Here is a 23,238-nt window from a genome sequence, read left to right as displayed (position 1 = left end):
TCAGGGTTAATTTCACAACGTTCTATTATGTTCAATACAATTCTTAAGTTATCTTTTCCTTGGCGATTGGGTAAAAAACCCCATTGGTCCTCGTAGATATGCTTAGTCAGAACTTCTCCCAATCTGTCAGCCAGTATAGATCTTATAGTCAATGTTCGTCAATGAGATAGGTCTAAAATTATTCACATCTTCTCTAATGTTCATGTTTTTCGGGATTAAAACAATCAAGGCATCTTTCCAAGTCTCAGGTAGTCCATTAACTAAACTATCGTTGATAGTATCTTTCAAGGGCCCCACCAACACCTCCTCTATTTTCTTATAATATATGGCTGGAAAGCCATCCGGTCCCGGGGATTTATTAACTTTCAATTTCCTGATTGCTTTTATTACTTCTTCTTTAGTTATCTCATGGTTTATTTTCGCATTTTCCTCATCAGATAGAAACAACGAAGTTTGATTTGAAAGGAAATTTTGTAGTTCTTCTTTCACATCAGAGCTTTCTTCAGTGTCATTATATAAGTTCTGGTAAAAAATGTTTAAATAAATCTTTAATATCTTTTTGTTCAGTATATTTAATGCCCTTGTAAAAAACACTTGCGATCATTTTTCTTTCCTTTTGCTTTTCTAATTTTGCAGCCAATAGTTTCCCAGCCTAGTTGCCCTGTTCAAACATTTTTTCCTTATTTCTTCCACATCCAGAATTTTTAGTTCTTGCTTTAAAATCAACACTTTAGTTCTTAAATCCTTATCGCCTTTCTCTTTCCATTCTCTATCACTCTGCTCCAGTTCTTCTTGTAGTTTGGCCCTTTTATAAAGTAATCCTTTTTGTTTAATTGAGTTAAGTTTAATCAGATTCCCTCTGATCACGGCTTTACTGGCATCCCAGATAGCTTTCTTTTTCACATCTTCTGTCTCATTCTCCTTAAAATAATCTTGTAGGGCTTCTTTTATCTTATTACATATTTCCTCATCATTCAGCAAGCCATACGGCAGTCTCCATTGGAAATCTTTTTTGGGTTCACAAAGCTCCATATATATTAGGTTGTGGTCCGAAAAGGTTGTCACTCGTGTGTCCATAGATCTTATAAGCGGCAGTAATTCCTTAGATGCCATAAACATATCGATTCTAGAGAAAGAATCATGCGCTTCAGAAAAAAAGTGTAACTACTGGAATTATCATATTTATATCGCCATAAATCTTGCATATCATAATCTTTATATAACTGAAAAAAGGCCTTTGGCAGCTTCCCCTGATTTTTTTAAATCTTCCTTGGTCCTTCACACTTCCTATCTAATTCAGGGGCAATAACTGCGTTAAAATCACCCATCAATAACATATTATTATAATGATGTTCCGATAATACTTTATATAAACCTTTAAAAAATTCTTCTCTATTTTCATTGGGTGCGTATATTCCTAATGCCAAAAAAGTAAGATTAGAAACCATCACTTCAACCGCTATATAGGAGCCATTATTATCTCTAAATATTTCTTTCGATGACCATTTCTTATTGACATAGATCGTCACTCTCCTTTTCTTCTTATCGGTGGAAGAATTGTAGCCGTTTCCAAACTTTGGATTTCTTAGTACTCTCTCTTCTTTAGATTTAATTTTAGTTTCCTGAATACAAATTACGTCTCCCTTTAGCTTCTCCAAGGAGTGGAAAACCATATTCCTCTTGTACTTAGAATTAATTCCCTTGACATTCAGTGAGATAATTTTGACCATTTTACACGTCTGGTTCTCCAAAGGTAAGTATTTTTAATGTGTGTGTGTGTGTGTGTGTGTGTGTGTGTGTGTATATATATATATATATATATATATATATCTACATATCTACATATAAAACAACTCCACCCCTTCCTCCCCTATTTTATTTTATTAAATCAACACTATCCTTAGAGAAACAGTACAGTATTAAAAAACCAACTTTCTAAGAACCCTCCTTGTCAGGGTTCATTTAGATCTAACTCTTCTTCGGTATTATTTTCCTCCTCATCTTTCTGTTCATCATTCTTAGATTCATTCTCATCTCGGTTCTTCTTCAGGAGATCCATTTTGTTTTAGCTTGCTTTCTCTTCTTAATTTTATTTCTATCTCCTTAGCAGCTTTCTCCACTGTGTCTATCTTGACTCTTTTCTGTCTGTACATAAATGATACACCTTCCACTCTGTCCCATCTATATTCTACATTTAGGTATTTTAACAGATTGATCAGTCCTCTATATTTATGTCTTGCCAGCATGATAGAAGGTGGAATGTCCTTATAAATTTTTGCTTCTTTGCCTTCGATCATAAGTACAGAATCATAGCTCTTTTGAATAATCAAGTCTCTAACTCTCGTTCTTGTACAGCAAAAAATTATATCTCTTGGATAATTCTTCTCTCTTGCTTGAACAGAATTAATCCTAAAGATTTTGTCACATTCAGATTCCATTTTTTCAACAGAGTATCCCAAACAATCCGCTAAAGATGGTAATAATATATAATATCATGAGGATGCTACACTCTGCTGCCATGCTGCTGCCATGCTGGCCTCTGAACAGCCTGCTTTTTGCAGCTTCTTTTTGTGCCCTGCAAATGCCAGATTGGGGATGCAGTGTGCGGTTGCCATGGCCCTGATCTGGCTGAAACAGGGGCAGCTGCATGCCCTGTCTGTACAGGCCCTTAGTCCCCCCCATCTGTGTGCAGGGGCCACTATAGATGGACAGCCCCTGAATGCCCTTAAGGGTCAGGGCTGTCCTGGCGGTGGGATGGAGGCAGATGGGCCAATAGGCCAAGCCCCAGAGGAACTAAACCTGTTTGTTGTCTTCCTTCCAGGAGATCATCTTGAGACGGCCGTCACGGTCGCCAGGACCTCTGGCATGGTCTCCAGGGGCAGCAGAGTCATCCTGGTGGAGGCCGTGGAGGCCGAGGGGGAGCACTGTCCGGCGTCCATCGCTTGGCGGACGCTGGAGGATGCGCAGCCAGGGATGGAGAAAAGCCAGGTAAGGCAGCATTTCTAGAGCTCTTCCTAGATACTCGGTCACAATAGGCGTGATGGCCATGTGGGGCAAGGAGCTGGCATTGGGCAGCAGGAGATGGGTTTTGGGGGTGTCCTTCTGCAACCGGGTCAAGCAGCTCCATGTGCTACAATGCAAAGTGCTGGTTCTGACTCACGAAGCCATCCCGGGTTATCTATCAATCGGAAGACTAGAAGGGTCCCTTCCATGCTCTCCTTCTGGCAGCAGGAAAAACACTTTTCATGGTCTTGATAGATCCTTTGGGAAATGCCTGCTGATGGAGAACGGGCATTTAATAAAACATGGCACTCTCTGCATCTCCCTCTCTCTTTTTAAAAATATATATGGTTTTTTATTGTTAATAAATCACTCATCATTGAGATTAGGAAGGTCAAGATTAGCATGTGATATGAATAAATACATTAATTAATATTAGATGTAAAAGAAATTAAAGTAACACAACAGAACACTTTGTCTTTAAGGGATGGGTTCTATTGGACGTGAATAAGTAAATAAAGGAAGAATATTGATTAGCCGAAATGCAGATACAGGGGATGTGATATTAAGAGTAAAGTCTAATAGAAAGGAAAATTGGGGGGAGGGAGAGAAAGAAGGAGGATACTTGGAAATTGTATCATTATGGAAGGTGTATTGATATACTGTATTATATGAAACCATAATGCCAATACACAAACACAGAGTGTGTGTGTGTATTTGTGATATATGAAAGCTCAATAAAAGCTTTTCAATCAATTGATAAAGTTTCATAGCATATCAACTTTTGTTATCCCTTAATGACGTGAATTTTTATTTCTGTATCTGTTTTAAGTGTTGTACGCAGCCTTGAGTCCCAGGGTTGGGAAAAGGGTCGGAAACAAATAGACCAAATCCTAATAACGATAGCCAAGGTTGGAGCCCTTGGCGCTGGTCAGATGTCCAGGGCTGGCCCCAGGTCCACTTTGGCACCAAGCCGTCCTGCTTTCATCCATTGCATTTGCACAAATCCGATCTATCCTGGGAACTGTTTCCCCCTTGTCTTCCAGGATCCCTGCATCACCGTTGATGGCAAGAGCGACTTCCACTTTGCCTTGGATGGGAAGACCTACCAGCTCCTTCAGAAATACTTCAGCACTTTGCTGCCCAAGGTGAACTGGGAGGGAGCGGGTGCAAATCCCGCTGCTGCTGCCGCCGGTTCTCAGGGCTCCCCTTAATCTCCAGCTGCAAACCCAAGAAGGTTTTCATGGAAATGTGTTTCTGTCTGTGTCTTTCTTCAAGTCACTGTCAACTTATGGCATGGTGACCCATGGTGAATTTTCATTGGGTTTTCTTAGGCCAGGAATCCTCAGAGGCGGTTTTGCCAGTTTCTTCCTCTGAAATAGAGCCTCCAGTTGTTGATGGTCTCCCATCCAAGTCCTAACCAGAGCTATTGCCTAGTTTCCAATATCAGATGGGATCTGGTGCCTCATAGGTCTTCATGGAAATGAGCACCACAGAGATCAATGTTGCTCCCTTGGAAGCAAGGTACTCCAGGACGGGACTTTCTCACGACAGAAGAGGCATGATTTCATTTCATTTATTACGGCAAATGGCTAGCATAGAAGAGACATCACGAACCTTCCTCATTTTTCAAGTATGCGGAGATGGCAGCTGTTAATGGTGGGTTTTTCTTTCTGCAGATCCTTGTGAATGGAACTGTGTTTGCAAGAATGCCTCCTGCGCAAAAGTCCAGCCTCATTGAAGAATTTCAGAAACTGGAGTAAGTCTTTGCAATGCAGGGAAAGAGAAAGAGAAATTGATAGAAGATTCGATTGATTGATTTTGCAGCTACTTGCAATCAGTGAGGCAAATAGTTCCAAAACCAAAGAATCAAATTAACCAATTAAAAATGATAGGAGATTTGATTAATTGCTTTTGCAACTACTTGCAATGACCTGGGTTATCCGACGACAAGTAGCTGCAACACGAACATTCGAATGGAGAAAGGATGCTATTGTTTTGGGGGAAAGGATGGATGGTTAATCGGGGACCTCTCCTCTCTCACAGTTACTACGTGGGGATGTGTGGAGACGGAGCCAACGACTGTGCGGTATGTCACCCAGAGAGCGGCGCATTGCGGTGTTTACGGTTGAGTCCCATCATCACAAGTGGAAATAACATTTTGAAATAGATGTCATAGAAGGAGCGCGTGGATTTGGGGGGCACTTGAGGTTGCTGATCATGCACGGATCTTTCTGTGTTATCAGTTCATCTGATAGCATATCAGTTTAGTATCACCATCTGTTTATCGTACATTGAACTCCAGTCAGGAGCAAGGAGGAGCTGAGCTGGATGCTGGGAAATCTAGTGGCGACAAAAGCGCTCCTTTAGTTTGCGCCATGGAGTAATTCTTCTAAAAGTACTATTGCGCAGAATTTGCTTTCTGAGACAGATTGCCCGTGAACGCACCCAAACGTCCCACCGCAGCCTCCATCTTGTGGCCAGCAGAGGAGTCCGGAGGGGTTGGTTTATTGAGATCTTGAGACCTCCATCCAGAGAGATAAGAGGAGGGAGCCTTCTGGGATTTTTAGTTCTGTGGGCTATTTAGCCTTTTCCGACAGAGAGCTCTGGTGCCACAACAAACTACAAATCCCAGGATCCCATAGGATGGAGCCATGGCAGTTAAAGCACTGTCCCACCGCATTATTGCTGCAGTGTGGATGCAGCCCCAGAGAATTATTTATAAAGCAGGTAAAATGACGGAGCCCCCCAAAGTCTCCTTTTACAGACAAGCGTCTATCTAGTTTTTGGCACCGTCAAAAGTGGCCATGATGGTTGGCCATGATGCCTGAGATTTTGAAATTACGAAACGTGAGCGCTGCAGCGCCCACAAAAACTGCTGCCATTTGTACTGTAGAACAGTGGACTGGGTGCGAATCCTTCCTCTGACCCTTTGGCTCTCTTTCCACCAAACAGGCTTTGAAAATGGCCCACGCAGGGATCGCCCTTTCGGACCAGGAGGCCTCTGTGGCGTCACCCTTCACCTCACAAATACCCAACATCGAATGCGTGCCGCAACTCATACGGTGCGTTTTATCTATTTGTTTATCTCAAGGACTTATATCCCGCCTTCCTCTTGCAATGGCATCCATGGTGGCTTGGCCTCCCCAACATTCACCACTGTGATGCTCCTGTGGGTCCTTCCCATTGACGTAACACACCTGTGGCTTTGAGCATGGCTTGTGAGAATGAAGGACCCTTCCCCAGTCTGTGTCCCTCTGCGTTTCTCTTGTCCTGTCTTTCATAGGACCTTCTCACACTAGCAAAATCCTGCTGAGAAACGGGATTTGAAGTAGCAAAAACCTGCAAATGTGGGAAGTTTATCAGATGACGTTCCTGCAAACGTGAAAGTTAAAGTGAAGGCACATGGGACAAAAATGGCAGCTTTTTACTTTAGTGTGATAAGGTCCATAGCGTCATGTGGAGGACCTTGGCGAAATGGAGGGACATGGCTGGTTCTCGCACAAACACAGCTGTCTGTCACAGGTCTTTATCACAACAATCACGTTGTTCAAGCAAAAGGAAAGATACTGGTATGTAAACAGTCACTTTTGCCATGGTGCCATTTTGAGGACGCATGTTCCTGCAATCCGTCTTATGCACTGCCTTTCTAACCCTGTTTTGTTTCTCATGTCAGGCACACTTCCTCTTCTTCTTTTGGCCACAATTCTATTGTTTCAACGCTGTTGCCATTCCATTCTTCCAATTGAAACCGCGCACATGTACCCAATGGGGCTCATCGTCTGCCCATCTCAGTCCCACGTTTGTGTAATGTGCCTATCCATTCGCTGGCCACGCTGGTTGCTTTTACTCCATTCTCCATTATTTACTGGTATTTTATTTTTGAAGATTTGTTTTGCTGCGATTGCACACTTGTGACACGCTGGTAACCCGCCGCGGCAGTGCAGGCGTGCAACTTCAGAAAAACAATGTTTTAAAAACGCCAGGGAAGAGAGTCAAAGCAATGCTGTCCCCATGCGCCATGATGTCCTCTTTCTCCAGAAGTGGTGTGACTGCATGCAGTTTGGGGAAAAGGAGAGGGAGAAAAGGAGGGCCTTTTTTGCGCGTGCACACGCGTGCGCACACACCTCATGGGAATGCCAGAGTATCAAAATAATCGCACCAGAAACAATAGTGGAACAGCAGCAATATTGGGACCATTAATGGGTTTTCCTGTCAATTAATAGATGTGATCCAATAAAAGTGGAAATGCAATGTGACAACAGGAGAGTCACAACAGGAAAGTGATAAGAATAAGCCAGTGCAAATGTGCAACAACCTGTTGCATGATAAGCCCTTTAGTCTGAGATGTTTTATTCTATGGGGCTGAATGATGCTTTTCCAAAGGGAGAGTTTGGGCAACGGCAGACCCCTGCAGCCTTTTTTAACCGGTGCTTCGCTCCCCCGTTTCAGGGAAGGCCGTGCTGCTCTTGTGTCCTCCTTCGCCGTGTTTAAATACCTGGCGCTTTACGGAATGGCGCAGTTCATCGGTACCTCTCTGCTCTTCTGGGTATGCGTTTTCATTCTTTAGTCCCCAGGATCACTCAGGAGCATTACAGATGGTTAAAGGTCACTCAGTTTCAGCCGCTTTGGAGAAGGATGGACACAGGATGACCCTTGCGTTGGTCTCTTTCAACTCTGTGGTTCTGCGATTCCTCTCTGGGCTCATCTGTAGGACTAACGCAGTTTGACTACCATGGGTCCATCCGACATCATCCTGGGATTTGTAGTTTTGTGAGCCATCAGCACTCTATGGCAAAAAAGGCTACAGGCCTTGTAAAACTACAGATCCCAGGACCCCATGGGCTGGAGCTGCAGCACTTGAAGTGGTGTCAAACTGCATTATTTCTACAGTGCAGATGCAACCTCTGTTTAAGGGCTAAAATGTTCCTCATTTTGCACACTCAGTTGCCCTTGAGAGAGAGCGCCTTCCAAAGACAACCATTGTTGGGCGGCCGTCATAGATTCCCATCGAAAGTTAAATTTGGCTACATCTCACAGGCTGCGCATTGAGTCAGAGCATCTCAAACATCCCCAAAAAACTGGTAAAAATCTGTTTGAGCTGTTTACCTTTATGCTGTCACAGGCAGACGATCGAGGTATCACTCTTCTGTTGGCTTTTGTTGTATTTCACAAATAGAAAAAAAACATAGTTTTATTTAAACAGTTAAAGCAAAGCTTCAGAAAGGTAAATCAAATTTGGGCCACGTTTACAAAGCCTTGTGTCCCTGTCTGTACTGTGTATATGTCAGTCTGTGTGTATACAGTATGTGCCTTCTTTAAGTCACACGTTGACTTATGGCAACCCCATGCATTTCACGGGGTTTTCTGACCAAGGCTGGCCCTGCTCAGCTTCCCAGATCAGATGAGAATCCCATGCCTTTGGGTATTTAGCCCTCCGTCTGCATTAATGAAATAATAATCAAGCCTTCCTTGAACCAATTTTAATCCCCCCCCCCAGCAAACCCAGATCTTTGGGAATTACCAGTACCTCCTGCAAGACGTCTGCATCACCCTCGTCGTCTGCCTCACAAGTAAGCGGATCCTCACCCTCTTATCTTTCTGAACGGTCTGGCTCCATCTATCTATGTGGGTTGCTTTTATTTTTAGTATCTTTATTATTATTATTTTTACTTATATCCCCCTCCCCTTAAACCCAGTATACGGTTAGCAGTGGGTGTCGCTTAATCCAGGACAAGTGATGCACAAGGCGTGTTTTCAAAGTTGATTTGTTTATCTAGTTCTCAACTGATCTAGAACCCACAGATAGCTGCCCTGGTCAGGATGAGCTCAGGTTCCAGGTCTGTTCCCAACCTTTGGTCATTTCAGATGATTTGGACTTCCCTCCCATAACCTCTGGCTGTTGACTATGGGCCTGTACAGATCAGCCCAAAATGCCAGCCTATGGGCGGAGTCATGGCATAGCGTCTGCACACTTGATGCCATGACCTTGCTCCCATGGCGCCATTTTGGCATGTGCCTATTTACATAGCATGCATCACGATGATGCTGTGGCACAGCGCCCAAATGGCACAGCATGGAAGGGGCATCATAATGCCGTCCCGCGGCGCTTATGACAACCCTTCCAGGGAGCTGCTTGGGTCAGCTTCTTTTTGCTCCCTCCAGGGAACGGATCGGTGCCGCTGTATACAGTTGCTGCGGCTCCAATCCGGGGCAAAAAGGGGCGGCTGCATGCCACCCATCTGTATAAATTGTCTGGGGATTCTGGAAGATGAAATGCAAAGCAAACAGAGGCCCAAAGGGATGGGACAGCCACCGATAAGGTCTGGACATGGCAGTTTCTGGTGCCGCTCTTGGGAGGCTGCCCTTGACCTCTCAGTTGTGGAAGCCCTCCCTGGAAGAAGAAGAAGGTTGTCTCCTTCGCTAGGATCACCATCTTGGCTTGAACCAGGAGAGGACCTCGAGTGGCACGTGCTTTTTGGCAGAACTTTCTGGTTCTTTCCCCCCGGCAGTGAGCTTGAACCATGCCTATCCCAAGCTGGCCCCCCACCGGCCTCCGGGACGCCTCCTCGCGCCGTCGCTATTGCTCTCCATCGTCCTCAACGTCTGCTTCACGCTCGTGGTCCAGGTCTTCGCCTTCCTCTTCGTGAAGCAGCAGCCATGGTACTCCCAGCTGCGCAGCCACAGGTCAGAACCCTCCCCAAACAGGGATCCCCCCCTTTCCTCCCAAAAAGAGGCTGGGAGCCAGAAAGAGAGTGAAAGGACAGCCAAGACAATAAAGCCTAAAGGACAAGAAAAGCCAAAACCAATGTGATCCTGGTCTGCGTCGATAGGAGCGTAGTGTCTTGATCGAGGAAGGTCACAGTCCCACTCTCTTATACTTTGGTCATAACTCACCTGGAATAATCCTGTGCCCAGTTTTGGGCAACAAAATTCAAAAAGGACATTGAGAAGCTGGAGGGTGTCCAGAGGAAGGCAACTAAAATGCTCCAGAAACCACAAAGCCCTATGAGGAGAGCCTTAGGGAGCTGGGGATGTTTAGTCTGGAGAAGAGAAAGTTCAGAGGTGATATGATGATAGCCCTGTTTAAATACTTGAAGGGATGCTTGTTCTCTGCAGCTCCAGAGGCTAGGGAGGTTATCACACAGAGATGCGAGAGAGATCGGATTGCTTCCCCCATCGCTATCCCATCCATGACAGCGATTGCGCAAAAGCCTTTTATAGCATAGTGCTGATCCTATCATTATCCTGTCGCTGAAGCGGCATTGCCTTAACGTGAACTCCCATTAATGCAAAATGCTGGGCAATGTCAGTTCAATGACAGGACAAAGACAGGAGCAGCACATCATCATAAGAAAGCCTTTCACTCAATTGATATCACTCATGCCTTCTGGATAGGATAATATATGGATAAGCAGGACGTCATCTGAAAGTCCTTCCCGCGATTGCGCAGGAAGGATGGGTCAAGTGACGTCTGGTGCCCCGTGAGATAATCTCCTGGGACACAGAGTCTCAATAATTTCAAGCTCCAGGAAAAGTGATTCCACCTAAATATTAGGAAGAGCTTCCTGACAGTAAATGTTATTGGATAGTGGAAGACATTGCTGCCTGAGATGGTGGTGGGACCTCCTTCTTTGGAGGCTGCTTTCAAGCAGAGGCCGGGTGTCCATCTTCTGTCCCAAGGAGGAGGGCTTGGATGGTGAGTTCCTGCATGGCAGAAGAGAGGGTTGGACTGGATGGCCCTTCTTGGGATCCCTTCCAACTCTAGCATTCAAAGGCAGTATCTCCTTTATTGTCGTTTTGCAGTTTTCTGGGGCTGACAAAGAACAACAACATCTGAGCCCCAGCCCTGCCTCACGGAATTGCCTGGGATGGGAATGCAGGCAGGAACCAGTCAGGGCCAAGGAGAAGTGGATTTCCCATTCTTGGGCCTCCTTTTCCTTTCAGGGGTTGCCCCTCCGGGAGCCACCCTCTCTTCCCAGGCGACAATGGGACGATGGCCAACGCCACAGAGCCAGAGGAGCACCGCGTCCTGAGCTACGAGGACACCACCCTTTGCCACCTGGTTACCCTCAACTGTCTCATTGTGGCCTTTGTCTTCTCCAAGGGCAGACCCTTCAGGAAGCCCATCTACACAAACTGTGAGTCCCAGGGGAAGACCCTTGCTTTCTCAAATCTCCTGCTTTGGGGATTCGGTGCTGGGACCTCCTCCACAGGCAAAACCAGCGTCTGCCCGGACCAAGAAGCCCGAGGCATTTGTAGAACTACAGAGCTGGACAGGGATGTCCAGTCCAGCACCCCGAATCCAGTGCAGGAATCCACCAGTAAAGTACCCCTGGCAGGAGGGTATCCAGCCTTTAGGATTTGCAAGGAAGGAGAGAGTCCATTGTCTTCTTGCAGAAGTCTTTTGCATGCTGAGGTTGCCCTGCCAAGACATTCTTCCTAATGTTTAGTTGCAATCTCCTCTCCTTTGAGTCTGAAGCCATCATGCCAGGGAATCTGGCTACCTTTCCCAGCCAAATAAAGAGAACACTTGTTATCCAGGTAGCATTCTTGTTCTTCAAGGGGAATATGGAGATGCCCTTGCTTGTCCGTTCTTGGCTGCCATCAGTCTGTTTGAGAAACGCACCATCGTCTCTCTTGTAGGATTGATTAGGATCGCCTCCTTTTCTGTTTGTTTCCTTCTTTAGATGTCTTCTCCTGCCTCCTGGGCCTCCAGCTTGGGGTCTCCTTGTTTCTTGTCTTTGCCAACATAGAAGTTGTCTACAAAGGGATGGAGGTGAGCGCTGAGGGTCTCTGGGGCAAGGTGTGCCCCCCACACCCAAATCCCCCCGTAGTATTAGGATGTGGATGGCTGGCAAGGGATTAAATGCAATGCTTTCTGCTTGGAACAAAATGCAGGGTTACGCTCAGCTGGCCTAGAGGGAAAGCCCTTGGCCAGGCTGAGCTGGACGGTCCAAGGTCCGAAGTACAAGGACCGCCAGGCCTGGCCAGCGGATCCAAAGGATTAACTCTTTGCCTCCCTCTCAGCTTCTCTGCATCCCAACCATCTGGAAGGCCTACCTTCTGGTTATGCTGGCGGTCACCTTTGGTGTCTCATTATTTGTGGAGGTAAGTAGACAACTGGCTTTGTCTCTTGGGCCCCTTGGAAACTGGCTCCATGCTTTCCCTTTGGACTTTATCACACAGGGAAAATTGGAAGGTTAACTGAAGGTTGATCCGAGGTCATCCAAGGTATTTCACGTAATTCCGCAAAAGAATTTCAAACGACGCCACACGCAATCCAAATGCAATCGCGAGTCACCCCAGGAATAGCTGCATTCGCATTTGCGTTAGTATGAAATGCGTCTCTAGATCGGCCATGGGATTCCCCCCATTAGAAACAGACTACAATTCCCATGATCCTTTGTTGCATTTTCCTTCCTGTATTCCCTGGTTGCTAAGAGCAAAGCAGTTCTTTTCGGAGGAAAAAGAGCAAAGGGGGGGGGGAGGTAAAGATGAGGAGCCGGAGCATGCCTCCTCCTTATTCCTCTCCATCTCTAACTCGGGGGGAGGGGGTCCTTGGGTCCGGAATTGTATCCTCCTCGCTGCACAGGCTGATGGATACTTATTCATGTGATGAGTTCATTTGCATTCGCACTGCTTTCTCTTTCAGATGGGTGCTGTGTTTGTCTGTGCACATGATAAGCTACTACGTAATTTTGTGCATTGTCACATTGGCCCCGCTTTCTTCTTTTTTCGGGACAGTGATACATTTCTCCCGTGTGAAAAAGTACTTTGAGCCAAGTGGCGCTCATCCAATTCTCTCTTCTTTGCAGGACGCCATCTTGCAAAACTACCGCCTCTGGCTCTGGATCAAGGCCCTCTTTCGGTTCCGATCGTCTAGCCGCTACCGGAGGCTGCAGAGGCGGTTGGAGAGAGACATGACATGGCCGCCCACGGAGCACGGAGACGTCGCGGCGGAGAGAAAAAGCCAGGCCTACGCCAACCCCGTCTACGAAAACATCGAAGAGAACTAGCCGGCCGCTGGATAAGGACCAACTGACCTCTCTGTACAGGATGCAAACTGAACTTTCTCAAAGGACTGGACACTGTTCCAGGGAAAACCCTTTGGTGGCCTGGAGGTCAATGCCTGGCTCCCTTTCGGACCACAGCCTGAGGGTCAAGCCACCTTTTGCTGCAAAAGGCTGTTTTGAGGGCAACTGTATGGGCAGCAAACACCCACTTTGTGAAAATAAAGTTAACTCTGATTTTGTTTTCCTTTAAAAAGATATTAAGTGGTTTTATGTTATACTCTTTGCGGCTAATAGAAACGAGAGCAGGAAGCAAGGATCGTTTTCTTGGGTTGGGGGAGAAACTAATCACATACATATAAGTAGAGCATCAATCCTGAAATGCCTCTTTCATAGGCTGCTGCCACATTGCAGAAATAATGCAGTTTGACACCGCTTTAGTGGCCATGGCATCATCCAACGGAATGCTGGGATTTGTAGTGCCACCAAAGCTCCCTGTGAGAGAAGGACGAATCGTATTAGAATCATAGAATCCAAGGAAGGAGTGTAGAATCATAGAATCATAGAGTTGGAAGAGACCCCAAGAAGGGCCCTGATCCAGTCCAACCCCCTTCTTTGCTCAAAGCATCCCTATTGATAGATGGCCATCCAGCCTCTGTTTGAAGACCTCCAAGGAAGGAGACTCCACCCTACTCTCCGAAGAAGAAGTGTATTCCAGTGTCGGACGGCCCTTACGGTCAGGAAGGTCCTCCTGATGTTGAGCTGTAATCTCTTTGCCTGGAGCTTGCATGCGTTGCTCCATTGGGTCCTGTTCTCTGGAGCAGCAGAAAACAAGCTTGCTCCCTCCTCAATGCTGCATCTCACTGTTGACTCACGTCCAACTTATGGTCTACTTGGACTCCTAGAACCCTTTCACACATAGAAGCCAGGTGTCCCACAGCCTATATCTCTGCATTAGGAATAGAACAGGGAAAGCTCAGTCCATGAGGCGGGAGGAAACCAGGTGAAAGGGATAGAGGAGCAAGGACAGAGGAAGATGAAGAGATGAATAAAGGAACAGCGAAATGCAGCAAGTAGAATCCAGACTTGAGAGTAGAGGGAAGTGAGGGACAGAATGGATCTTTTGTCTTTCATCATCACAATGCAAAACCTACAGCTGTTGCCCATGTATGTCAAGCAATGGGGATTGTGCAGATATAGCTTTGGGTTGAGGTCTATTTTGGTATGTCTTCTTCTAAGACCATGCTTTGCTATAGAGTTATCTTATGGATGGAGATGCGCTGTTGCTGAACCTTTAAGAGACATCCACCTTCCAGAGGAAAAACCCAAGGCACACTCTCTCAGCCTCAGGCAAAACTTGCCTTAGCCATGGGTTCTTTGACCCATTCATCTTCTGCTCTGCTGTATAGCCTTTATAAATGTGGGCCATCTCTGGCCGGCGGCGCTGAGAGAGAGCTGGCGTTCCCCACCCCTGGACCATCTTCCTCTATGCTTTCCTATCTCTGTGGGCCTTTGGAGGCCCCTCCTCTTCCTCCTTCCATGTCTCTCCTGCTCTACCATACAGTCCTCCGACGCTCCTCCTCCTCCTCCTCTCTATGGTCGGGAGGCCCCAGGCAGCCATTTTGGGACCAGGCGGAAATGCCTTTAGCCCCGCCCCTTTCTCTCTAGGGAGGGTCTCCTTGGCAAGTGGGCGGGGCGCTTCCGGTGGGTGGCGCAGGGAGGGCGAGGAGAGAGAGTGAGTGGGGCTTCTTTGGGGCCCTTCCTCCCCTCCTGAAACCCCCTTTGGGCCTTTGAGGTGGGGATGATGGGAGATGCCACTCCCCCGAAAGAGCTGGGAGATCTGGAGGTCCTTGTCCCCAGAAGGAGGAGGAGGAGGAGGCCCTGCTCCAGGCTCCCTCTGGGACTGCAGCCCCCAGAATCCCCTGGGCAACATGGCTCCAGGCAGGGGATGCTGGGAGTGGCATTCCCCCGGAAGGCATTCCCACATTCAGGGCAGTTCTCTCTCAGGCTGCAGCCCCAGGATTCCTGCAGCTTCCTCCTGTGGGATGCTGGGATTTGTAGTTCTAGCTCTAGGGCCGTAGTTCAGGGGACTTTGCGAGGATGGAGGGCTGCCAAGGGGTCCAGTTGTGCCCCATTCGGAGGAGGCGGGAAGGTCCCTTTGGGCCCCTCTTGGCTCTCCCTGGTCAATGGAGGGGGTCTATGGGGGTCCTGGCCAATGGGGCCCCACGCGAAGGGGACACTTTGGACCCAGGAGAGGAACCCTTGCACCCCCAAATAGATCCAGAATGATGGGGGTCAGAAGGGGCTCAGGCAGAAGGGTCCCTCTGGGGCCCATGGTCCAGGAGGAAGGAGGGGGGTCTCTTTCCAGCCCCCTTTGAGGGTCCCATCTTTGCTCTCCAGGGATGGGACTTTTGGGGAACCAGGGCCTGACCTGCCTCCTTCCCTTCTTCCTCCCCAAAAGGAAACCACTCCAGACAGACGGAGAGAGAAAGAGAGAAGGAGAAGCTGCGCCTTCGGACGTTAGATGAAGGCAGAGACCCTTCAGAAGAAGCTCTGCTCTGGAGGGAGATGGAGGAACATCAGCAGCTGCAGAAAGGTAACTCCCAAGAGAGAGAGAGAGAAAGAGAGGGACCCCCAGGACCCCCTCATCTCTGCCCCATGGCCTTCTCCCTCTGCCTCCCCTCAGTCCCAGGCTGGCCTTAGAGAAAGGGAACTGACCCTCAAGAGAGAGAAAGAAAGAACGAGGGGGACCCCCAGGACCCCCTCATCTCTGCCCCATGGCCTTCTCCCTCTGCACCCCCTTAGTCCCAGGTTGGCCTTAGAGAAAGGGAACTGACCCTCAAGAGAGAGAGAGAAAGAAAGAGGGGGACCCCCAGGACCCCCTCATCTCTGCCCCATGGCCTTCTCCCTCTGCCCCCCCTCAGTCCCAGGTTGGCCTTAGAGAAAGGGAACTGACCCTAAAGAGAGAGAAAGAAAGAACGAGGGGGACCTCCAGGACCCCCTCATCTCTGCCCCATGGCCTTCTCCCTCTGCCCCCCCTCAGTCCCAGGTTGGCCTTAGAGAAAGGGACCTGACCCTCAAGAGAGAGAGAGAAAGAAAGAGGAGAACCCCCAGGACCCCCTCATCTCTGCCCCATGGCCTTCTCCCTCTGCCTCCCCTCAGTCCCAGGCTGGCCTTAGAGAAAGGGAACTGACCCTCAAGAGAGAGAAAGAAAGAACGAGGGGGACCCCCAGGACCCCCTCATCTCTGCCCCATGGCCTTCTCTCTCTGCCCCCCCTGAGTCCCAGGTTGGCCTTAGAGAAAGGGAACTGACCTCAAGAGAGAGAGAAAGAGGGGGACCCCCAGGACCCCCTCATCTCTGCCCCATGGCCTTCTCCCTCTGCCCCCCCTCAGTCCCAGGTTGGCCTTAGAGAAAGGGAACTGACCCTCAAGAGAGAGAAAGAAAGAACGAGGGGGACCTCCAGGACCCCCTCATCTCTGCCCCATGGCCTTCTCCCTCTGCCCCCCCTCAGTCCCAGGTTGGCCTTAGAGAAAGGGACCTGACCCTCAAGAGAGAGAGAGAAAGAAAGAGGAGAACCCCCAGGACCCCCTCATCTCTGCCCCATGGCCTTCTCCCTCTGCCCCCCCTCAGTCCCAGGTTGGCCTTAGAGAAAGGGACCTGACCCTCAAGAGAGAGAAAGAAAGAACGAGGGGGACCCCCAGGACCCCCTCATCTCTGCCCCATGGCCTTCTCCCTCTGCCCCCCCTCAGTCCCAGGTTGGCCTTAGAGAAAGGGAACTGACCCCAAGAGAGAGAGAAAGAGGGGGACCCCCAGGACCCCCTCATCTCTGCCCTGTAGCCTTCTCTTGGCCTCTTTCAATCCTCGGCTGGCCATACAGGTTGAGTCCCCCTTGTGACCCCAAATGATCCGGACCAGATGTTGGAGTCTTTAATCCTACCTGATAAGACCCCATGGAGATGGAGAAGCCACGTCTGAACATGAAATTCATTTGCCTTCCAGATAGGCATACATCTCAAATGGAGCCTGGAGGCCATTTTATACACACTATTCTTAATCCTTCTGTGCAAGGAACAAAGTGTGTCTACACTGAGAGATCAGCAAAGAAAGCTGCCCCTGAATCTCAAAGGAACCATTTTGGATTTTGGAGCCTTTGGGGGTTTGGAATTCCGAATCAGGGAATCAGGTGTCCAGTTCTGGGCACCACAATTTAAAAAGGATGTCAAAAAACTGGAGCATGACCAAAGAACGACTCAGGGAGCTGGGGATGTTTAGCCTGGAGAAAAGAAGGTTAAGGGGTGATATGATAGCCCTGTTTAAATACTTGAAGGGATGTCATATTGAGGAGGGAACAAGCTTGTTTTCTGCTGCTCCAGAGAACAGGACCCAATGGAGCAATGGATGCCAGCTCCAGGAAAAGAGTTTCCACCTCAACATTAGGAGGAACTTCTTGACAGTAAGGGCTGTTCGACAGTGGAACACACTCCTTCCTGGGAGTGTAGTGGAGTCTCCTTCCTTGTAGGTCTTCAAACGGAGGCTGGATGGCCATCTGTCGGGGATGCTTTGATTTGGATTTCCTACATGGCAGAAGGGGGTTGGAGTGGATGGCCCTTGTGGTCTCTTCCAACTTTATAATTCTATTTATTTTACAGGAGGGCTCTTCCAGTTCTGTGATTTCTGTCCTGTCTCCCTCCCCCAAAAGTGGGGTTCAGCCAAAAGCAATGGCTGGGGATCCAGGAGAGTGAAGAGGAGTCCTTTCCTCGGTGGGCCTGGCTCCCTGGCCCAAGATGGCTGCCCCTTGGCTGGCAGTATTGGCTCCTGGTCAGGGGGGTCAGGGGTCCCCTGAAGAGCCAGAGGCAAGTGGGGCTCCTTCTGGGTCAGTGGCTGGAAGATGGAGGTTGTAGTAATTGCCCTCAGGTGGAAGAGGCTTCCTGGGAGGAGGATGGCCTCTCCTTCCTTGGAGGACTTTGGGGTCTCTTAATTTTTTAGCCCCCTCATGGCTTCATAGAATGACAGAATCGTACAGTTGGAAGAGTCTCCAAGAAAGGCCCTGATCCACTCCAACCCTCTTCTTCTGCCATGCAGGAACTCTCCATCGAAGCATCTCCATTGACAGATGGTCATCCAGCCTCTGTTTGAAGGTCTACAAGGAAGGAGACCGCATCATGCTCCGAGTGAATGCCGTTCCACTGTCAAACAGCTCTTACTGCATATCCAGTGAATTTTCTTTCTCTCTGCTTCCTTCCCTGTCCTTTGGATCTATTTAGTAGGACTGCTTCACAGTTCTTGTTTGAGAGAGCAAGGGACTGCCTCAGAAAGAGGTGGGGTCTCCCCCATTTCCTTCAGGGCAGAAAAGGGCTGGCCTCCATGGCCCCTTGGGGTCCCTTCCAACCCTTGGCCTCTCAATATTTGTATGAACAGAAGGCTAGACTCAGAAGCCCCTCAGAAATGGGGAAATGTCTGCAAACCCTGAGGAGAGAGGGTAGATTTAGCCTGGAGAAGGGACATTTAAGGGGTGAAATGATATGGGCCGTAACTAAATATTGGAAGGGATGCCATTTTGAGGATGGAGCAAGCTTCTGCTGCTTCGGAGAATAGGACACAACGGAACAATGGGTTCAAGAGATAAGACAACATTAAGGAGAAAGTCTGGAGCATAAGAGGAGTTTCTTGGTGGAAAATGCTGCCTCCTTAGAGAGTGGAAGAGTCTCTTCCTTGGGAGGATTTTAAAGATGGCCTTTGGGGTTTCTGCCAACTCTAGGGTCCTATGTATTCCTGCGTGGCAGAATGGGGTTGGACTAGATGGCTTTTGGGGTCCCTGCCAACTCTAGGGTCCTATGTATTCCTGTGTGGCAGAATGGGGTTGGACTAGATGGCTTTTGGGGTCCATGCCAACTCTAGGGTCCTATGTATTCCTGCGTGGCAGAATGGGGTTGGACAAGATGGCCTTTGGGGTCCCTGCCAACTCTAGGGTCCTATGTATTCCTGTGTGGCAGAATGGGGTTGGACTAGATGGTCTTTGGGGTTCCTGCCAACTCTAGGGTCCTATGTATTCCTGCGTGGCAGAATGGGGTTGGACTAGATGGCCTTTGGGGTCCCTGCCAACTCTAGGGTCCTACGTATTCCTGCGTGGCAGAATGGGGTTGGACTAGATGGCCTTTGGGTTCCCTGCCAACTCTCGGGTGCTATGTATTCCTGCATGACAGAATGGGGTTGGACTAGATGGCCTTTGGGATCCCTGCCAACTCTAGGGTCCTATGTATTCTTGCATGGCAGAATCTGGTTGGACTAGATGGCCTTTGGGGGCTGCTCTAAATGTTTGTCCCCTGTGTGGGATTCCCATCTTTAATATTGGAAAGGATGTCATAGAGAGGAGGGAGCAATGGATGCAAACTGCAGGAAAAGAGATCCCAGCTCAACCTTTGGAACGAGGTCCTGAAGGGAAGAGCGGTTCCACAGGAGAGTCAGTTGCGTTATTGGAGAGCAGAGGAGTCTCTTTCTTTAGAGGTTTTGAGACAGAGGCTGCGGATGTCCATCTGCCAAGGAAGGGCTTGGACTGTGCCTTCATTTCCATGTCAGAAGGGCTTGGGCTGGATGGCCCTTGGGTCTCCTTCCAAACCTAGCCTTCTATGGTCACCACTTTTCTCAAGCACCTGCTTGGCATCTCTCCTTGGGTTACATTCTTTAAGAGTCACCTTGTGCTGAAGGAGAGGATCAGGGCCTGGGATATCAGCTCCAGACAGACCTCCAACTTGGGGTCCGAAGGGAGGGAGCCCCAGCCTTCCTCTGTCTTCTGAGAGAACCAAGGTGGGCTTTGACAGCAGGAACCCCTCTCCTCTTCCAGATACTGGCAAAGGCATGGCAGCCCAGCAGAAACTGGAGGCCCAGGCGACAGAGAGCAGCCTCAGGAAGGAGGTGTGTCCCGTCTTCTTCTCCGTCACTCCCTTTGTTCCCCTTTCCTTTTCCTTTTCCCTTCCCACCACCTTTTCATTTTCCCTCTATTTCTTCATTTCTTCTTTGAAGTGTTTCCATCTCACTCTGGTGGGGAATGCCTGCATTCAGTCCAAGGCTGCAGGAGATGCATTGCATATGCTGTGGCACATTGGGCATGGATGGGCATCTGCCCTGCGTTGTTCATTCGTTCGCCCATCAGTTGCCTCTGTTCCACTGGACTATGCTGCCATTCCCTAGAAGGGTTGCGTAGCATTATCCGGACACAGCCCCACATGCTTCAATTTGTGCGAGATCAGCCTCATTCTGTCCTTTCCTCCTCTTTTCCAGCCTGGGGTCACCTTTGAGGAAGTGGCTGTGGTTTTCACCAAGGGGGAGTGGGACCTCCTGGATCTGGGCCAGCGGACTCTCTACAAGGAGGTCATGCTGGAGACTTATGGGAACGTGGCCTCTCTGGGTAAGGATGCCTTGCGCCTTCAGGGGATAGACTTGGATTTTGGGGACATTTACTACTCTGTCTTTCAGTCATCAGTAAGGCAACTATTGTCATTGATATAGGACACACAAACGAAATAGACTACAAATCCCAGCTGAGCATTGGGGAGGAGATCTGGCAAACATGGGAGCCTCCTCAGCCCATTGAATGCTCTACCATAAAACCACCTTTGCTTTAAGGAAAGCACAAGGAAACCTATGTGCCTGCATGTGCTTTCTCTTTGCCAAACCTGAATCTGCCTGAAGCCAGTTTCCAGAGACAGACTTCCATTCTGGGTGGGGATGGGATGCCACTCCTCTTCTTGGTCAGAGATCGGAGCCTAAGGCCTTGGACCTTCCCTCCCTGCCTCCCTGGTGGCTTCTCCCAAAGACGCTTGTGCATTGCTTCATTTGTCTGACTCCTTCATTTCCCACCCGCTGGTTCCCTAGGGTTTGGGAGGGAAGGGCAGGGCCACATCCGGTCTTCCTCCTCTGGGTCTTCTGCACTCGCATCCCACAGAGAACCAGGCCAAGCCATGGGGCTGCTGGCCAAGATGGCTCCCACTCCCATTCCATGTATATAGAGCCTGGGCTGGCAATGGGCAACAAGTGGAAGGCAGGTCACCCCACAAACACACACACAAACACACATGCGTCTCCCCAAGACCCAGCTTCTGCCTCCTGGGATGGCCGAAGGACAGGGCTAGTCCTGAAAGACCTTTTCCGTTCCTTCTCAGGAGATATAGCAAGAGACACTCCTCTAATCTTAGGGTTTTCTTGGTGGAGAGGAAGAAATCAGGGAGCAGAGAGGCAAAGCCTGAGTATGAGGGAGCTCCCTTGGAAGGCCTAAGGACTTTGACAGTCCTAACTGTCCTCTCTCTGTTTTCTTTGGCAGCATATTCCAAACCAGATCTCATCTCCCGTCTGGAAGGAGGAGGAGACCCCTTTGACCAGGGCTCCATGGAAGGAGAAGCACCTGCAGGTACTAGATGTTGGTCAAGAGATGTCCTCTCTGGGGATTAAGGGGCAGTGGGCTTGGAGAAGGTCTCCGCTTGTGCTGAATTGTATTGAGAAGAGTCCAATCCATTTGTGAATTAGGAATGATCCTGGTGGGCTGACCATACCTGGGGGCTTCAGGCCCAGCTGCAAATAAAGAGGAAACAAGGTCTGCCTGCTGAAAGATGCTCAACAGTTTCGTGTTTGCTAAAAAGCCCAATGCCTTCCTCATGTGCTAAAAACACATATAAATACAATTAAGATGTAATAGACCACACTCCTCAGTCAGTGATACAAAAATATTCATATAGTTCTAAACCAGGGGTTTCCAACCTGGGGGTCATGGCCCCTTTGGGGGTTGCTCGACCCTTTCTTGGGGGTCGCCAGGTTGGGATTCCCCTCCTTCCCTTTTCCCCACGGGTGCTGGTGGACACCCCGAGGAGAAGGGGCCGGGGCCGCCTCACTGCTTCTCCCCGTGGGTGCCTCCGAAGGCACCCGCAAGGGGAAGGGGAAGGGGCCAGGGCCGCCTCGCTGCTTCTCCTCACGGTGCCTCCGATTTTAAAAGATCTTCACTGTCTCCCAATCTGCTTCTGGGCGCAATACAAGGTGTTGGTTATCACCTTTAAAGCCCTACATGGCTTGGGCCCGAGTTACTTTCAGGAACGCATCTCCCTATACAACCCGCCCCGCACTCTTAGAACAACAGGGAAGAATCTGTTGGAATCAACAACAACCAAATTTGCCTCAATTTCCCAAAGAGCTTTTACTAAAGCTGCTCCAAGAGCGTGGAATAGTCTCCTGGAGGAGATCCATCTGGCTACCTCCCTGGAAACTTTCAGGAAGGCAGTTAAGACGGAGCTCTTCTGGCGAGCGTATCCAGCCAACCTTATGTAAGACAGATCCTGCTCCTTGAGTAGGATGAATATATCCTTGTCCCACTGTCACTTGTGAGGTTTTACAGTGGGCCCTTGGTATACACGGGGGATCCGTGTCGGACCCCCCACGTTTGCCAAAATCCGCTCAGGTCCCATTGTCCCCAATGGCGGAGTGGGTGCACACGCGCCGCCATTGGGGACAAAATCCCCTCTCCCCCCCTCTTTCCTTCTCTCCCTCCCTCCCTCCCACCCACCCACTTACCTATCTACCTCCCTCCTTCCCTCCCCCTTCCCCTCTCTGCTTACCCGCTCCATCGCCATGGTGCCTCCTCCTCCGCCACCGCGGGAAAGGCCGGGTGCTGCTGATGGAGGCCAAAACGCTTCCAAGCTGCATCCGGCTCTTTCATGGTGGCGGCGGCGAGGAGGACGAAGCCAGGTGGGTGGGTGGGTGGGTGAGAGGGAGGGAGGGAGGGAGGGGACAAAATCCCCAGATTTGCCATGCGCGTATGCTCAAATCCGCGCATGGCAAATCCGCATACAAGGAGGGCCGACTGTACTTTTAAATGTGAATTTTAGGTATTTTATTGACTTGTAATTCACTTTGTATGATACTTTATCATAGGTTGTGATCCCACCTCACTCCATCCGGGAGAGGCGGGAAAATACAAATAAAATGTATTATTATTATGTTATATTAATTTTTAATTAAGATTCAGTACATTACAAAGAGTGTACTACATCTAGTTTAGCAAAGATTGGTATAAAGAAAATAGAATAGGAAAAGAAAAATAGATATTAACAAATCAGATCTTGCGATATTACCATTTGTGTAAAGGTAGTAATTCTAATCTAACAGTTCATAGTTGTTTCCTATCATGAGTAAGTAAACGCCTTTAACAAACTATGAATCTACTGTTGTAATTTAATTCCA

The 23,238-nt window shown here is 48.8% G+C and overlaps 3 protein-coding genes across 3 annotated transcripts in view; 2 read left to right on the top strand and 1 right to left on the bottom strand.

The window, feature by feature from the left end:
- LOC149278112 (putative cation-transporting ATPase 13A5) overlaps window positions 1–13,019 on the top strand; it is a 37,401-nt gene extending 24,382 nt beyond the window's left edge. The window contains exons 19-30 of the mRNA XM_089502378.1: window positions 2,822–2,988; window positions 4,047–4,148; window positions 4,680–4,759; window positions 5,047–5,089; window positions 5,956–6,065; window positions 7,453–7,549; window positions 8,501–8,573; window positions 9,513–9,687; window positions 10,948–11,141; window positions 11,691–11,779; window positions 12,031–12,111; window positions 12,819–13,019. Of these exons, the coding sequence (XP_089358504.1) occupies window positions 2,822–2,988; window positions 4,047–4,148; window positions 4,680–4,759; window positions 5,047–5,089; window positions 5,956–6,065; window positions 7,453–7,549; window positions 8,501–8,573; window positions 9,513–9,687; window positions 10,948–11,141; window positions 11,691–11,779; window positions 12,031–12,111; window positions 12,819–13,019 (1,412 nt within the window). The remainder of the gene's footprint in view (window positions 1–2,821; window positions 2,989–4,046; window positions 4,149–4,679; window positions 4,760–5,046; window positions 5,090–5,955; window positions 6,066–7,452; window positions 7,550–8,500; window positions 8,574–9,512; window positions 9,688–10,947; window positions 11,142–11,690; window positions 11,780–12,030; window positions 12,112–12,818) is intronic.
- The window catches only part of LOC149278109 (uncharacterized), a 705,984-nt gene that overhangs the window by 605,288 nt on the left and 77,458 nt on the right, over window positions 1–23,238 (bottom strand). The gene's annotated exons all lie outside the window — the stretch shown is intronic.
- On the top strand, window positions 14,736–23,130 carry LOC149278111 (zinc finger protein 92-like). The gene is made up of 6 exons (XM_089502377.1): window positions 14,736–14,748; window positions 15,475–15,609; window positions 19,856–19,926; window positions 20,293–20,419; window positions 21,332–21,418; window positions 21,535–23,130. The coding sequence occupies exons 2-6, from the start codon at window positions 15,582–15,584 to the stop codon at window positions 21,552–21,554; spliced, it is 333 nt and encodes a 110-aa protein (XP_089358503.1). The 5' UTR covers window positions 14,736–14,748; window positions 15,475–15,581; the 3' UTR covers window positions 21,555–23,130.

Source organism: Sceloporus occidentalis, unplaced genomic scaffold, assembly GCF_023333645.1.
Source record: "Sceloporus occidentalis isolate IW3139 unplaced genomic scaffold, rSceOcc1.0.p SCAF_201, whole genome shotgun sequence".
Classification (NCBI taxonomy): Eukaryota; Metazoa; Chordata; class Lepidosauria; order Squamata; family Phrynosomatidae; genus Sceloporus; species Sceloporus occidentalis.
Note: the sequence above shows the minus strand (reverse complement) of the source record. Positions and strands in the feature narration are given on the sequence as shown.

Excerpts from the sequence above, each read along its gene's own strand:
- LOC149278111 (XM_089502377.1), top strand. The coding sequence starts at position 15,582 with ATGGAGGAACATCAGCAGCTGCAGAAAG. Across the intron at positions 15,610-19,855 it reads ACATCAGCAGCTGCAGAAAG|ATACTGGCAAAGGCATGGCA; the intron begins GTAACTCCCAAG and ends CTCCTCTTCCAG. Across the intron at positions 21,419-21,534 it reads GGAAGGAGAAGCACCTGCAG|GAATGATCCTGGTGGGCTGA; the intron begins GTACTAGATGTT and ends TTTGTGAATTAG.